General features: G+C 40.1%; 1 protein-coding gene across 3 annotated transcripts in view; it reads right to left on the reverse strand.

Annotated features, from left to right (window-relative positions):
• GRK5 (G protein-coupled receptor kinase 5) overlaps nt 1-18,165 on the reverse strand; it is a 334,138-nt gene that overhangs the window by 53,292 nt on the left and 262,681 nt on the right. For 2 of the 3 annotated variants that reach the window (XM_001376878.4, XM_007478919.2), the window contains 2 exons: nt 13,536-13,636; nt 6,423-6,515 (listed from right to left, as the gene is read on the reverse strand). In XM_001376878.4, coding sequence (XP_001376915.3) covers nt 6,423-6,515; nt 13,536-13,636 — 194 coding nt within the window. Of the gene's footprint in view, nt 1-6,422; nt 6,520-13,535; nt 13,637-18,165 lie in introns of those variants that run through there. The other variant, XM_056803513.1, reaches the window with a different exon arrangement.

Raw genomic sequence — 18,165 nt, forward strand, 5'->3', positions numbered from 1 at the left:
ACCAGTTATGTGGCTTTGGGCAAAATCACTTTACCTCTATTGAGTTTAGTTTTCTCTTCTGTAAATTGTGAGAGATTGGCCTCGATGATTGCTTAGGTTCCTTCCATCTTTCATACCCAGCAGTTATATTGACTTCTATACTGATCACTAGTAAAATGAGAACAAATGTTTTCATAGGGCACTAGAGAATCGCTCTTTTGGGTTGTTTCAGATAATGGCCAAGAATTTGTGTTGAGGGGCTAGGTCTTCATTCTAACCAAAGATTCCTTTAGCTCTTCTCCTTCTGTGGAAGGCAAGTCACAAACACAGAAGGGAAAAATTGCAGAAGTTTAAAAACTGAAGCCACAAGCTTATTTAAACTCACTTTTTTTTTGTATTATGTTCTCCCTAAAATGCAAACAAAGAATAAAACCTCAGGCACGCATTAGCTGGATAACCTTGAGCAGGCCATTTAATCTCCCTGAGCCTCATTTTCCTAATCTGTAGAATGGATTTATACAATCCCCATATTTCAAAAGCTTGTTTTGAGGACCAACTGTGATAAATCGTATCAGTATTTTGTAACCTCAAAGCATCATATACATGTGATCTTTATCATGATGGTAGGGGTGGTGACAACGATGATAATGTCACAGAGAAGGAAAAAAGAAATTAAGTCCAGAATCATATTAGAAATAAAATAAAGGTGACCTACTAGGGTAGCAGTAGAATATAGGGCAGTGCTATCAAACTGAAATGGAAATGGGGACCATTAAATTGTACTAAAAATCCCGATGGGCTTCATATTGACTTAAAAAATATGTATTACTAGGTTTTATTGATTTTTATTTATTTTGTTAAATATTTCCCAATTATATTTTAATCTGGTTTAGGTTATACTCAGGAGGATTGTGGGTCATACAGGACTTGTGCTCTTCATGTTTGATACCTCTGGCATAGAGACATATATTTTTGGAGTTGGAGCTCAGGGACCTGGGTTGGAATGCTGGCCTCTCCACTTCACTAGCTGAGTGACCTTGGGAAATTCACTTAACATCTCTGAACCTCCATTCCCTCATCTGCAAAATGAACTCACCCTGCCTGCCTCACAAGGACATTCTAAGGAAAGCACTTGGGAAACCTGGAAACATTACATAAATATAAGTTCTTGTCCTCAATTCTATTTGAAATCAAATTGACAGAAGGGGAGCCCAATATTTTCTATGCTGCCCTCAGTACCAAAGCCCTGGGTGGCTTTTGTGAATGCAGACATTCTGAGAATACAGGTCTGAAGACTTGAGAATATATAGATTTTTGTTGTTCAATTGTTCAGTTGTGTCTGACTCTTTATGACCCCATGGACAATACCATTCATTGGGCTTTCGCAGGAAGGATATTAGAATGGTTTGCCATTTCCTTCCCCAGTGGATTAAGGCAAACAGAGACTAAATGGCTTGGCCAGGTTCACATAGCTGCTAAATGTCTGAGACTGGATCTGAACTCAGCTATTCTTAATATTTTTTATTTTTATTTCTATTATTTATTTTTATTATTATTTTAATTTAATTTACCTTCTGTCTTAGAGTCAATACTGTGGACTGTGAACTTGAGTATTCTTGACTTGACACTGGTCCAGTGCTCTATCTACTTGCTGCCTCAATATATAGATTATCAGCTACAATAATGCTGTCCCCATCTTTTTTAAAAGGTTAAATGCAGAATTTTATATCGACGCTGCTCTCATAATAAAGCCTAGTCTTTTAATCAAATTTTTTATAAAATTTTATTTTATATTTTATTATTATAGATCATATTAATATGATAAAATTATCAATTTTATCAATTAACTCAAGTATGACTTGAACTGATTCAAGAAACTAGAACAATTCTAGAAAGGCTCACAACCTTCATTTGAATGATACCCAATGGAAAAATGGTCCATTAGGTCCATGTCTCCCTTGAGCAAGCTAAAGGTTATACTGCATGCTAATATTTTGATTTCAATACAAATTATGCTACAGGGACATCAGGCTGTTCTCCTTACAGAACCTCCTTGCAAAACCCAATTTCGTTTCTGACGCATCTGTTTAGAGTTTAGCAAGTTTGTTGTAGATGTGCTCTCGTAGATGTTCAGAGGGACATGTGGTATAATAAAAGGAATTCTAGACAAAGAGGTAGGAGACCTGGGTTCTAGTCCTGGCTCAGCCAGTAAGGTACTTGGTGATTCTTCATCTCCTGGAGCCTCAGTAAGCTCCTCCATAAGAGAAGGAAATTGAATGAGAGCTGCTGAAGGTTGCTCTAACATTCTCCGGTCTAAAGATCCTTCCAACTGTAAGGGTATGTAACTTGATTTATTTGCTGAAACCCTAGAGCTTAGTCCAGATTAGTATGAAATAATTGCCTACTCTGCAAGAATCCACACTCCTCTAAATCTTTCTTATGCAAATAATCGGCCAGAAGGCTTCTTTCATGACTTATGAACATGCTATCAGCGTGCATTCTACACTTGGGTTTTAGAAGCTTTTCCTACTTAGCTCTACTCCAAACCACATTAAGGTTTACCAGCACTAACAGTTTACGATATAAGAAGAACAAACAGTAACTCTACGTTACCACAGAACTCAACTGCTAGTGGAGAAGTGTAATACAATTTTAAAGGAATTTCTTGGTTAACCTTGGGGGTAGAAAAATCCCTTTAACACTGACGTGCAGAAACATTAACTGGGCAAGAACCTACAAGTAATATAGGGCAAATGCTCAAATTCTGAAGTTCTAACTCTTTGGGAATTGTTCATTCATTCACTTAACAGGCTTAATATAGATCAAGAGCCCTAGAAGGGGCATTAGAGAACAGCTAGTCTAGAGTTTCTCAAAGTTTGGGGATCTCCAGAACTCTCTTGGGAGTCTATGAGATCAAAACTACTTTCATAATATCAAAACATTATTTTCCTTTTAAAATACTCCTCCCTCTTCCAACTTTATATCTGAGGCCAGAATTTCTTCATATACTTCAACCAAAACAGCATATCACAACAGATTGAATGCAGAAGCAGATATGAGAATACAGCTGGCTTTGATTAAGCCAGGCATTAAAGAGATTTGCCAAAATATGTAATATAATGCCATTTTTCTAACTAAATTTTTTCTGTTTTGGAAAACAGAATTGTTTTCCATAAAATATCTTATTATTTTAAAACATAATGGGTTTTTATTTTTAAATGAATTAATAATATTTTAGTGTATTAGTTTTAATTTTTAATACAGTAAATATCAATAGGCATGACCCACATCAAAACAAAAACTCCTTGGGTTTCTCAATAATTTTTAAGAAAGTAAAGGGTTCCTAAGCCCCAAAAGTTTGAAAACCTCTGACCTAGCCAGACATACAAAGACTTGCAAAAGGTTGCTCAGGTAGTAGGTAACAGAATCAGTATTTAAACCCAGATTTCCTCTGATTCCAAATCCAGGTCTAGTTCTACTTCCTAACTTCCCACTGCCCCAACATAGGTAAGCCATTGTGTTAAGCACTAATGGTACAAGATGAAATCAGATTTCAAGAAGCTTGTAATCAAAAGAGAGAAGGCCCATGTGAATAACGGTAATGTAAATTAGTTAATAATTGCAAAGAAGAAATTCATACTAAGTGTTATGAGGAAACTGAGGAGGGATCCTTCAAATACAGATGGAGCCTTGGCTGATTCAAAGGAACAATTCCAGGCTGCTCCCCTAAATCCATGTATACACTAAAAGAAAGAATTCTTTCCTCCTAATCTCATTTTCACTAATACCAGTAGATTTTTATGGTGTAATTAAAGCCATTAAGATAGTTTTTCGTGTTTTCCTTTGATCTTCTTAGTGTGTAGAAATGCTCCTATTTCTTGATTTTTTTTTCTAGTTCATAATAAAAAAAAATTTTAGAAAGAAAATAACATGCTACTCAGGAGACTTGGGGACTAATTGGATCTGCTACAACAAGGGCCCAAAACAACAGAGAAGATAATTGTTGTAGCACTCCCAGTTCCACTTGGATGATGACATGGTCCCTTTATGAACCTCGTAACACCCAGGTATGATAATACTTTATTATCCTGTGTTACTGACTTACTGAAGTCCTTTTCCCTGTTTCATCATGGCATTGAGATGTCCTCGTGTTCTTGAAGGCTACCCTAGCACAGCACAAGTTGTAGCAGGCCCTTCCTAAGTAGAAAGGTTTCAAGTATGAACTCAATGACAGACACTCGGTTTGATCAAAGAACCAAGTTTGGAGAGCTCATTCCCAGAAGGCTGGCCACCAGGGAAATGATATTTTCTAGTCTCAGTGATTTATAAAAACCATTGACTAAGGCACTGGTGAAATTGAAGGGACGGTGTAGTTGCTGTTATCAGTGTCAGTAGGGGACTATCCACATAGATAAAATCATGGTTCTTTTAAAGCATTGAAGATGTATTACTAAATGATGTAGGTAAGGGCTATAAAACAGGCTCATAATATGACTGAGTACCAATCACAGAAGGCAGAATGTTACAGCTGAAGTCCAGAAAGGGGCAGTGATTGACCCCAGGACCCAATTAGTGAGTGACAGAGATAGAATGAGAATTTTAGATTTAGAGATGGGAGAGAGCTTGGGGGTCAACTATTCCTACCCTCTCATTGTTTAGATGAAGAAACTATGACCGAGCAGAGTTAAGTACCCTATCCAGTGTAACTTAAAAAATAAATTACAAAGCTAGGATTCAAACCCAAGTTTTCTGATCCCCAAAACAGCATTTTCTCATCACTGCCTCTAAAACCCAGGCCCCTTGACTTTTGAATCCTGGTTTCTTTTAATTAATAACAATAGTTTATTTTCATAGCAGTCAATAGTTAGGAAGTATCATACTGATAAATTTTCTCATTTGATCCTTATTACAACACTGTGAGATAAACAATGCTAGTATGAAATTATCTTTGTTCTACAAGTGAGAAAATGGCAACACAGAAAGCTTAAAGGACTTTCCCCAGATCATGCAAACAAGAGGTGACAGAATGGGAAATCAAATCCAAGCGTTATGATTCCAAATCTTAGGCTCCTTCCATTACGCCATGCTGCCTTCCTATATACCCTGTGGCTTCTCTAAATATTTACCCAGTATAATGTGCTCTCTTTTAGCTACAGAGAAGACTTCACGGAGCCATCCCCTTTGCCACACATGTCTTCAATTGTCCTTCCAGAAGAGGGGATGAATTTGGACTGACCCATCATCCATACTCTCAGACTCTCTTGAAAGGGATGGGACACACTGGCAAGAATTTTGGCTGAGGCCAGGGAATGGGAAAGCTAACTTGCTTGACATAGGGATTGAATCCTTGACCTTGGCTTCATTAGATCTTATCCACTGAGCTCATCAGGCAGAGGCTACATCACTTGAGGCAACACAGTAATAAGGATGACCTCTGTCTCCCAAGCTGCCCCCTAACGTGCTTTTTAAAGGTGGAGAGACAAAGGTAAAATAGAAATGCTAAAGAAAAGAGAGAATATTGTCTCTAAAACACTTTAACAAAGGCAGGGATGGTGGGGAAGAGGAGGAAGAAGGGGTTAAATAAGATTTCAAAAGGCAAGAGTTGCCAATCATAAGAGCTTTAGAAGTGTTTCTTCAGATGAAAGCGACCAGCTTTGGTGTTTACACACACAAGACAGCAGGAAGGGAAGATGAATGCTGAACCAAGAACATTTCATCCTCAGTCTTCCTTGCTCCATGACCACAGTGAGTTCAAATTACTGATTGTGTCTCATGGCCTCCAGTGTACACCAAGTACCCAGGCTTTGTGCAATGAAACAAGTCATCTCGGGAAGCTTTCTTTTTGCCCTGTGTCCTCTGGCAAAAGGAATTCATGTTAACTTCTTCCTCTTCTACTGCATGGCTGCTCTTGCCTAACCTGTCAAGGATTTGGCTGTACATCACATTAACACAAGAACTACACAGAAGGTTATGAGGGATGGAGCACTGCTCTCGGAATGAGAAGGTCTAGGATCTCACCCTAACTCTACCACTGACTGATACCATGTGATTTTCGGGGAGTTCTAGTTTCCTAGGACTCACTTCTCTAGCAGTACCAAATTCACAGAATCAAAGACTCTTAGAGGTCATCTAGTCCAACCCTCTCATTTTGCAAATGAGAAAACGAAAGTCTAAGAATTTTAAGTGACTTAAATAGACTCCAAGTTTCAAAGATGAGTCAGAGGTGGGATGTGTGTCCAGGTCTTCCATCTCCAGAGACAGCATTCTTCCCATTGCACAATAAGCAAAGGATTAATATATTTGTAAAATCAAAGAATATGATTCTATGATTTGAATTCCTATTGGATTCTCAAATGGCCCACATATAATATGTGTGAGCACACATAAACAGAGACATCTCCACATGCATACACCCTCCCATACGCTATAGAATTGAGACTTACCTTTCCAACCACTTCCACTGGAGAAATCTGTCAAAATACATGCTCTCCAGGTATTCTTGAAATGGTTCTCCACTTAGGTAGTCAAGGACAGATCTATCTCAGATGAAAAAAAGATACACATTTTATCATCCAGAGCTTACAGTACGTCAGGGTCAATTTAAGTATTTTAATTTGCAGGAAGCTGATCTATTGACATGTTTTGGGGAAGCAAATAAACAGGGACAGTGATTTATAGATATGAGGGGACTTTATGATGATCTAGTTCACTTCCTCCATTTTGCAGATGAGAAAACTAAAGCTGAATGAGGTGAATGTCTTGTCCAAATTTATACAGACAGCTAGTGGCAAAGCCAGGATTCAAACTCAAGTCAACTGATTCCAATTCTACTGTATCCTTCTGAAATCTTATAGAACAGATTTGACCAGAGGTAACAATAGAAGATGGAAATGTATCCATGGCAGATACTGAGATTTGTCCATAAATGTGTCAATATTGAGAAGAGTTTAGAGGATCACAACCACTGGTGACAGGGAGAATTCTTGGGAAATTACAACACTGCTTTGGGAACAAATTGTTGCAGAGAGAAAAAGTACTATTCCTGTAGATAAAAGAAATTCAACTCTTAGTATTTCTCTGCTGGGATTAAGGCTTTCTTTTGAATTGTTTTGTATTTAAAGATAATGCTTGGTGCTAGGATTGGTGGTGGGTTGTAGCAAGATCGTCACAAAGCATGCAAAATCAACACCTTAAAGACCTTGATGATACCCTGAAGCCCAATCTCAAATATGAACCAGTGGTAGGCCCATAGCTAAGACAGGTAGAACAAGATGGCACTCTTTGAACAAAGATATGGGGTTGACTGAGAGGCAGTACAGCAGCTGGTAGACTTTGTTCAAAGCAGATAAAACTGTTGATTTAGGAATAATTTTCAGATGTGCATGGTTGGGTGAAAATAGCCAGACCAGTGCATGGACTTTTTTTTTCACCACTTTTTTTACATCCAGAGGGCAAGTGGCATCTTTAAGGCAGGAGGAATGAGAATATATAAATATATAAGAAAACAACCAACATAATAAGAGCCCTCTGGGTATTGGGCACTAGTTTAGGTATTGGGAATGATACAAAATTTGGATTCTAAATGGTTCTTGTCATCCTGGATTTTGCGTTTAAGAGGGGATCAAAGGAAATAATGTATGTGAAGCCTCTCCTGTCTGCTTCCAGATGTCTGGACTTTATCCACATGCCTCAGTAGCCTTCTCACTCTGGAACATCTATTTATCCCTGTGGTTCCTTTCTCTCATCAGCAAGTTCCTTCTGGAATATCCGCATTAAGGAAGGGCTCAATCTGGTCATCCTTTGTTCTTTGTCTCTTGACTGATTCCCACTCAACAGATTTCATCCCCACCAGGAGTGCCCTTGGCAATCTCTCCCATGTCCAGACTTTTTTAGCCCTCTTTTATGGCCGTCTTCCCCCATTAGAGTGCATGTTCCTTGAGGGCAGGGTTTATTTTTTTTTGTTTATGTTTGTATCACTAGCACTTAGCACAATGCCTATCAGATAGTTAACATTTAATAAAAGCTTGTTATTGACATTGCAAACTTTTAAGTGCCTTATAAAAGTCACAATCTCCTATAAGACCAATAAGACAATAAGTCACTTAACCCCAGTTACCTAGACTTTACCACTCTTCTGCCTTTGAACTGATACTCAATATCAATTCTAAAGCAGAAGGTAAGAATTTTTTTAAAAGTCAGCAATCATTATTTTTAGGGGGAAAGCACTAACAAACTAGCTCTGAAATACAATATTATAAGAACATCAGCGAATTACAAAATAAAGTGCTTTGTGAGCCACGAAATAAAAGATTATTACAATAGGGGCATCAGGGAAGACTTCATAGAGGAGGTAGTATTTGAGTAGAACTTTAAAGGATGGGAGACTTAATGAATGAAAAGGGGGAGAGAAGACATTCCAGGCATAAGGAAAGAGAAGCAAACATACTGAAGTTTTAGAGGTTCAAGGAATAAAGAATAAGAAGTTCAGTTTGGATCATAATGGTTGGGGTTGGAGTCTAGAAGGCAATTTGGAATTATGCCCAAAGGGCTTTAAATGACTGCCTGTCCTTTGATCCAGCCATACCACTCCTGGATTTGCACCCTAAAGAGACAATAAGGAAAAAGACTTGTATAAGAATATTTATAGCTGTGCTCTCTGTGGTAGCAAAAAATTGGAAAATGAGTGGATATTCCCCCATAGATTGGGGAATGGCTGAATAAATTTTGGTATCTGTTGGTGATAGAATATTATTGTGCTAAAAGGAATAATAAACTGGAGGAATTCCATGTGAACTGGAATGACCTCCAGGAACTGATGCAGAGTGAAAGGAGCAGAACCCAGAGAACATTGTACACAGAGACTAATACACTGTGGTACAATTGAATGTAATGGATTTCTCTACTAGTAGCAATGCAGTGATCCAGGACAATCCCGAGGAAATTATGAGAAAGAACGCTATCCACATCCAGAGAAAGAACTGTGGGAGTAGAAACCCGGAAGAAAAACATTTCCTTGATCACTTGGTTCGATGGAGATATGATTGGGGATATAGACTCTAAATGATCAGTCTATTGCAGATATCAATAATATGGAAATAGGTCTTGATCAATGATATATGCAAAACCCAGTTGAATTGCTCGTTGGCTATGGGAGGGGGGAGGTAAGAGGAGAGGGAAAGAATACAAACTATGCAACTGTGGAAAACCATTCTAAATTAATTAAATAAATAAATGAATCTAAAATAAAAAAATTAATAGTTGGGGTTGGAAGGGTGACAAGAGAAGGTAAAAATAGTCCAAATGGAAGAATATAATTGAATGTCTGTGGTAAAGAGGGTAGGGCAGATAGACATGTTTTATACAAAAGATGAGAGGGGAAGATGTGTGGCAATTCACTAACAACTGTACACATGTACAAATCAGATAGTCACGGAGGTTTCTGGGAAATTCAGGAGATGGAGGAGCTAGGAGATTGATATCTACTCTAAACTTGGGTTCCTTGGCCTGTAGGAGATTGGTTCAAGCCATGTATTTACTGCTTGCTTCTGCCAACCAATTAGGCAAGAGCAGAGTCTGCCATGCTCTTAAAGGTAGAAAATTTATATAGGGAAAATAATGGCTCGGTGAATTCTGAATTAGATGATTAGATTCATATCTCAGATTGACGGTGGTATGACGGTTTCCCTATGAACAAGTGCTGATGAAAACTATGTAATGGGTTTAGCCTAGGAGGAGAAAATGAAAATTAATTGGAATGTCTCTCTAGGCAATATATATTGGGCAGCCTGTTTAAGCAGTCCTTTTTTTAAGTTAAATGAGGTCAACCCAAAGGGGCCATCCAGAAAAAGAAAGGTGCAAAGTGGATGGCATTTGTCAAATATTATACATAGTTTAACTATTACTTCTTTGTGCTAGTGGTGAAGTCACTTTATTACTTGGGGGGCTCAGTTTCCTTATCAGTAAGACTGAGAAGATTGGATTAGATGGATGATCTTTAAGGTCACTTCTGGCTCTAAACATATAATACTATTGTGTGTGTGTGTGTGTGTACAATCTTCTGCTCCAATTTCATTATGATTATTTAGTGTTTATTCATCCATATTCAGATGCAAGAGTCACACACTTGAGGGCATAGTTATAACATTACAAATAGTGTATAAATGCTTGGTTACATATTCAGTTTTCATCCCAAATAGTGAATTAGCTTGTTTCAGACCAGGTATTATGAATCAAATCTCTCTCTCTCTCCCTCCCTCTCCCCCTCCCTCCCTCCCTCTCTCTCTCTCTGTCTCTCTCTGTCTCTCTCTCTGTCTTTCTCTCTGTCTCTGTCTCTCTCTGTCTCTGTCTCTGTCTCTCTCTCCCTCTCTCTCTCTCCCCCTCCCTCTCTCTCTCTCCCCCTCCCTCCCTCTCTCTCTCTCTCTCTCTCTCTCTCTCTCTCTCTCTCTCTCTCTCTCCCTCTCTCTCTCCCCCTCCCTCTCTCTCTCTCCCCCTCCCTCCCCCTCTCTCTCTCTCTCTCTCTCTCTCTCTCTCTCTCTCTCTCTCTCTCTCTCTCTCTCTCTCTCTCTCTCTCTCTCTCTCCCTCCCTCCCTCCCTCTCTCTCTCTCTCTCTCTCTCTCTCTCTCTCTCTCTCTCTCTCTCTCTCCCTCTCTCTCTCCCTCTCTCTCTCTCTCTCTCTCTCTCTCTCTCTCTCTCTCTCTCTCTCTCTCTCTCTCCCTCCCTCTCTCTCTCTCTCCCCAAACTTCCTAAAGGCACAATTGTTTCAAACAGACTAGAAACCTCTGTTTATTTGAGCACATTTTGTCCAGCCCTAGATGACGTAATGGAGATTAGGGAAATAGGCCCTGATGTCATTCTCCATTCTGGCTTCCACACCCCTCCTCTCTTTGCATCCAGTTATTCTTCACCCTGGTGAGGCTGCAGCTTATCCAAGACTTCTGCCAATACTCTCCTTCCCCCTCCTACCTTCAGTTATAAGTTAGCTTTTTGCCATTGGCCCATCTCTACCTAGGGCCCCAGACATCCAGAGCTTTCATAGCTGACTTTGGCTGAGGTAAAGGGAGGGTAAAATGTATGTGTACATGAATGTATGCACATATGCATGTACGTATTTATATATTGTGTGGAGAGAGACAGAGACAGAGAGAGAGACAGAGAGACAGAGTGAGAGATAGGGAGAGAGAGGGAGAAAGGGAGAGGGGAGAGAGGAAAAGACAGACAGACAGACAGAGGGAGAGAGACAGATAGAGACAGAGAGACAGACAGAAAGAAGGAAATGGAAAGAGAGAGACAGAGACAGGGAGGGAGAGAGAGGGGGAAAGGGAGAGGAGAGAGGAGAAGACAGACAGAGACAGTTAGAGGGAGAGAGAGAGAGACAGACAGAGACAGAGAGACAGACAGAAAGAAGGAAAGGGAAATAGAGAGACAGAGACAAGGAGGGGAGAGAGAGACAGAGACAGAGAGGGAGAGGGAGAGGGAGAGAAAAAGGAAGAGGGAGAAGGAAAGGGAGAAAAAGAGGGAAAGAGAGAGGGAGAGAAAGGGAGAAAAAGTGAGAGAGACAGAAAGAGTCAGAGAGAGAGGGAGGCAGGGAGGGGGAGAGACAGACGGAGACAGAGACCGAGACAGAGAGTGAGAGTTTAGATTCATACACTATGACAGAGTTTGCAGATGTTTTTGGAATGGTGTATTTCAGAACCATCACCAAAAACAAGTTCACATCACCCTCATTACAATAAGTCGCACATAGCATCTGTGGTTATGCTGTATGGACTACAGCCCTTTCCTGCCTGAGGAACTGATTCACCTCATTTCATTGAACCATTTCCCAGTACACTAACTCACCTCTTTAAAATCCAAACAAAACTTTGATCCTTGACGACCCAAACTCGTTTACACTCCCAGGCCATGAAATCCCTCAGCTCTCCCTTTCTCCAGTTCTTGGCCCTTCACACCCCTAATCTGGATTCACATAAGTGTGTTGGCCAACCATTGGGCAATGCTCTAAAGTCATAGCCTGGGAGAAGCTGCAGGTTTGGGGATGTTTTTTTTTTTCCCTCTCCTACAATAAACACATCCCTGACCAACCACTAAGTCCTCCCTACTTAGAAAAGGTCTGCTCCAGAAGTGTCCCTGTCTGGAGGACCTATCGTACTGTTGTTGTTCAGCCATTTAGTCGTGTCTGACTCTTCAGTGACCCTGTGGACCATAGCATATTAATACTGTCCATGAGGTTTTCTTGGCAAAAATACTGGAGTGGTTTGCCATTTCTTTCTCCAGTGGATTTTGAGACAAACAGAGGTTAAGTGATTCGCCCAGGGTCACAGAGCTAGTAAGTGTCTGAGGTTGGATTTGAATTCAGGTCTTCCTGAGTTTGGTGTTCTAGACCCCCATGCTCTATCCACTGGGCAACCTAGCTGCCTGTCCCTTTTAGGTTAGGGTCTCCTTACACTGTGCTCAGAGGCAGAGAGAGGGGAATGGTAAAGTGCTAGTGACCAGAGTATGGTAGCAGGGGGCCTCTGTCAGGCTGTAGCCCCACCAGGGTGGAGAGAAGCTGGATGCACAGACGTCTAGGGTAGGAGCCAGAATGGAGAATGACATCAAGGCTGTCTCTTCAAACCCCATTACATCATGTGAGACAGAACAAAATGTGCTCAGACTGCGGGTCTGAGCCCATCCAGGACAATCCTGCCTTTTGGGGCTTTGAGGTAATGTGTGTTTATGTATGCTCATGAGTGAGTGCTCGAGTGTGTTGGGCATGCGTGTGCGTGCACACACACACACACACACACACACTCACGGTTTAGAACACCTGGCTTCAAGCAAACTAGTTCAGTGTTTGGAATGCAAAACATGTCTTTGGCTCCATCTGGGGAGCAGCCTGGTAGAGTTGCCCTCTCTAAGGCAACATGCTTCTTAGCAGACAAAGAAATGAAATAATGCAAAGAAAGAGCTCCTTCTCTCGCTGTAGGAAAGACTGATGGCTTTTGAAGTACTGAGGAGGAGGCTGGGGGAAGGAGGAGGGAAAGAGAAACTCCATCCCATTGAAGGTTTTCTGGAAAAACCAGGCAGAGCAAACTTTGCACATTCCTCTGTCCAAATGGACCGTATAGCCACTTAATTTTTATACGCTTTGAAATAGAGATGTTTTCTTTGGACTTGCCACCTTCATATCTCTTTTCACATAGTGCCAACTCTAGGGCTGGTCTGCTTGGCTGGCACAAGCAAATGGTGAATGCCTGAGACACCAAATGCCAAAGGGTGCACCTCTAAAGAATGGAATAGAAAAGCTTCTTATTCATACCTGTGGAACCATCTTGACACCCACTTGACATGGCATAGCTGAGGCAGCCTGAGCTTCGTCTCATCTCCAGACATGGAATCCTTCTCCCCTACTCTATTCACGCTACCCTCTTGCTATGTGTGTGGCATTGTACCAGGCTTAGGATCTGGAAGTTGCTGGCCATCTTTGGTTTCCCTAGCTGCTTAATATGGAGGTGAATAATGGAATTGAGAAGAGGGGGCAAAGTTGGGGGAGAGAGGGGCCGACAGGGAGTACTTACTTTGCACAGTGCGAAAAGAGTTCTTTGCAGGGTCTCAGTTCAAGTTTCTCCTCTGTTTGGTGGATCAGGTCTTGGCTGACTTCAGTGACATATGCTGGGGACTGTTATAAAGAGAGAATGAAGGAGAGAGGTTGGTAGAGGGAACCAATGGGAGGAGTAGGTTTCCTGGAGACAAGAATTTCCTATAGAGATCCAAAAAGATCCAATACTCTGCAAGATCATCAGCAAGTCTTGGGGTGTGATCTGTATAAGAAGGGCATGATTCTTGGCATTCCTATCCCACAGTGCCTACCTTTCATCGTCTCCTTCCCTCCTTCTTTCCACATTCTAAACTGGATCTACTTCCAGCCATCAGTTGTCCTGCAAAATCTTTTGGAGGGCATCATGGGAAGATCTCTCAGTTGGAAGTCATCTCTTCTATCCAGAAGGCTTCTTTCTCTTTATTTAAGGCTCAGGTCAGGTGCTGCCTCATCTATGAAATCTTCCCTAATTCTGCCTGTTAATAATTTACCTAGAGAATTTTCCCTGATTTCTCCTTTTCTCTCTTGTATTTGTAGCTCCTCAACAGAATATAAACTCCTTTAAGGTAGGCACTACTTTGTATCTCTAGCTCCTACCATACCACCTTGCATACAGTAGAAGCCTAATAAATATTGAAATTATTTAGTACAGGGAGGCAATATGGAACTCTGACTCTTGAGGCAGAAGATCTTAGTTTAAATTGGGTAGATTAGTTAACTTCCCTAGGTTCAGTTTCTTAAGATGTAAAATAAAGGGGTAGGACTAGATGATCTCTCAGGTCCCTTCTAGTCTTAGATTTAAGATCCTATGTGCGAACTAACTATAGCCTCAGTTTCTTCATCTATAAAGCTGAGGCAATGATCTGTATCCAACTTCTCCTACAAGATTTTTGGGAGACCAAAGGAGATAATATAACCACGCTTTGAAAGGGGGCACATTTTGGTATAAATATAAGGAATTATGCTTTAACATTATTTTGGGCTGAGTCATCTGATGTGGGTTTTAAAAAAGAAAAGTCCAGGTGCTTCCCAGAAGAGGAAACAAATATGATTTCAGTTTTTAGATGCCATGGGTAATGTCCAGGTTATATTGGAAAGAGCCTAATGCTGGTGCTGGAGAGGGCTGGGTTCTTGTCATGAATCCACTGCTTTTCAACTGTGTGACCTTAAGTAAATCCCCCACTTTATTCTGGAAGTAGTTCTTTTTGGGTGCTGCCAATGGCTGATGGAGCCAGAATGGGGGAGAAGCAGGAGCCCCAATTATTTACCCTCATCCAGATGTTTGGAGAAGCTGACTCATGGGCTATGACATAACCAGCCCTTTTTAATATATTAGAGTGATAATTGGGGTGGGAGGGTGAAGCGGAGACAAATTTCTATCCCCAAAGAATGCTGATTTCATCTGAACAATTTCCTTTCAGTTCTATGCTATTGAAATGTGAATATTGCACTGATTATAATGCTGAAGCCCACTTGGGGGTATCATTGGGGAATTTTGATTTTTGTGTTTGCAGGAATATCCAATTGTGTAAACTATGCATTTTCTCTATAAATTAAATAAGGGCTCATCTTCCATTTCCAATAGTCCTGGATGAAAGTTCTTTGCTTTCCTACTGCCCTTCCTCCCTAGAGCCTTTCCATGGTGATGAGCTTCAACAGAAGCAGTGTGTCACACCTTCCCTTTCTTCCCCTACCTCTCAAGATTAGGAGACTAAAATCTACATGGGTGAAGTTATTTGCCCGAGGTCACACAATGAGGCTGTGGCAGAAACACTAATAGAATCCAAATCTCTTTCCACTTATTCACACTCCAAAGTAAGAAGTGCTGAGGGTGGTAGAAAAAGACCAGCAAAGGCCTAAGTCATCTGGAGTCTTTCCAGAATTTAAGGACTGGGGAAGAGTTTAGTAGATGGTCCTGAGGGAAATCCAGAAAAAGAGAAAAGGGGGTAGGTGGAGTGATCTCAGTGCCATCCCTTAAGTAATTTCTTTTCTGACTATAAAGTCTCTTGCCCCTCATATTCTCCATTCAGTCAGGAAATGGTTCTGGTGACCTAAGTTGCTGATCTCTAGACCCTATCCTCTCAGGGACCTGAAATTGAGCTCAGACCTTTTGAAACCATTCCTCTCCCTCAGGCCTGAAACTGTTTAGGCAGAAAAAGCATCTCACATGCTGCTAGTTGGGTCCTTGGACAGAAGGCTGAAGAATGGAAGAAGGCTGTGTATAGGAAAGGGATTGGTGTCTAAGCCACCTTTTGAACTAGCTGAAAATAAAGCTCTAATAGATGAGTCACTGGTATGTCACCACTGCTTAGCAGAGAGCTCAGCAAGCTCTATTCTTTCTTCCTATAATTTTTCACTATAGTCATTTTCTTGCAATCCATTATTTAGATGAAGAATTCTCATCCTCAGCTCTGTGAACTTATTTGTGTTTTAAATATTTTGATAATTGTATTCCAGAATAATTGTTTTCCTTTGCAATCACATGTATATTTTATTTTAAGCATTTAAAAGCATTATTCTGAAAATATATCCATAGGTTTCACCAGATTGCCCAAAGGGTCCCTTTAAGACTAAAAGCCCCCTGCTCAGAAAAGCTGGGTTACTTGTGATCTTCCTAGTTCATCTTGTCCTCCTCCACCTTCAAGTATTTGCATATGGCATCTACCATTCCTAGATTAGACTCTTCCTTTCCAATCCCTGCCTTTGCCATCTTTCCCTGTCTTCAAGACCCAACTCAGGTTTAGCTTTTCCAAAGTAGATTCCTTGAACTTCACAGCTCAAAAGTGATCCCTACTTCCTTGAATACTTCTTGGTAACATTGGACTCTTCTGGTGGGTAACTTTCCCACTCTTCTTGGAAACTCTCTCCTTTCTGAGTTTCTATGACTAATGACCTCTCTTGGTTCTCTATCTATTCCTCAGCCTCCTTTGCTTGATCATCATCCATTACTTCATCTACTTTAGCTCATTCTTGGATCCCTCTTTGATCTGTTCCACTTACACACTGACTACCTGGTCCCCTAGGGATGACTCCACCCTGAGGTCTACTCAACAGTGAGTCGCTACATGGAATCTCCACATCAGGAGAAGACCCAGCTATATTGCTTTCAGTCTCGCTGGGACTTAAACTGCCTCTACTCTATGACCTGGCCCCCACATGAGTACCCTTCTTCCTTCCTCTCACCTTGACTTTCCAGTTTGTTCTGTCTTCTCTATTACAATGTAAACTTCTAAGAAACAGAGATTGTTTTTATTTTTTTTTTAATTTTTGTATCCTCAGAAATTAGCATAGTGCTTGGCACATAGTAAATGCTTAACAAATGCCCTGTCATCTATTTATTTATCTATGACATATCCCCTAATTCTGGGTATAACCTGAGGGTCTATCCTGAGTCTTTTTCTTACTTCTTTTATCAGGTCCTAGGGGTCTTTATTATTGCTTACAGATGACCTCCTTGAAAATACAGGATGTTCCCCAAATCTTAGTGCAACATTAATATTTAATATAATACATAATGTTATATTAATATGATAATATTTAATATAATATTATAGGATATATAATATAATAATTAAAACTTTGATAATTTAATTATGACCCAAAAAGATAATAAAAAGGGGAAAGGAGCTATTTGTACTAAAATATTTATAGCAGCTCTTTTTGTGGTAGCAAGGAATTGGAAATTGAGGGGATATCCATCCATTGGAGAATAGCTGAATAAATTGTGGTATATGTTGGTGATGGAATATTATTGTGCTGTAACACTGTGCCTGAAATATAGTAAGCTTTATATGAACATTAGCTATTATGATCACTACCCAGCATTGTTGTGAGAATAAAATGAGATAATATTTGTAAAGAGTTTTTGCAAAGCTTAATGCACTCTATAAATGCTAGCTTCTTGGAAAACCCACCTCTGATTGATGGTAAATAATGTTACCTACTTTTTGACAGAGAGGAAATGGACTCAAGACACAAAATGAGATATACATTTTTGGAAGTAGCCAATATGAGTATTTGTTTTGACTATGAATATTTGATGAGGATTTCTTTTTTTTTTTTTTTGATGAGTGAAAAAGAGAAAAAAGTAAATGTTTGATAATTGGGGAAAAAATAAAAAATTAAAAAAAAACAAACAAACATCTCTAGCCTTCAACAAGCCCCATCACCTTACAATACTACAGATCCATGCTAGATCCTGCTTCAAGCAAATAAAAAAAGCTATGTGTAACTTTGGGAAAGACATTTGGGGGTGAGTCGAGTTAATCTCCTTTACTGAAATGGGGATAGAAAATTTGTTCATGCAAAGTAAATGTCTATTTCTACAGTAACTGATCTTTTATTGTTAACCCTTTCCCTCCAAACTATTCTCTTAAGCCTGAGTCCTTTGGTGGGAAGCACTCCAGCTTCTCTCCTTCCTTTTGATGTCATGCCAAGTTCTGCCTTGAGAGTTCTTTCTCCTTCTAGATCAACAACATCATTCTAGACTAGCTTATCTAAAGGACATCTATCTTTACTCTCATCAGTGTGCAGAAGAATGACAAATAAGATACTATGAACCCTGCATTAGGAGTCAGAAGACCTGGGTCCAAATCCCAGTCTTGTCTCTT

This window comes from Monodelphis domestica, chromosome 1, assembly GCF_027887165.1.
Source record: "Monodelphis domestica isolate mMonDom1 chromosome 1, mMonDom1.pri, whole genome shotgun sequence".
Taxonomy (NCBI): Eukaryota; Metazoa; Chordata; class Mammalia; order Didelphimorphia; family Didelphidae; genus Monodelphis; species Monodelphis domestica.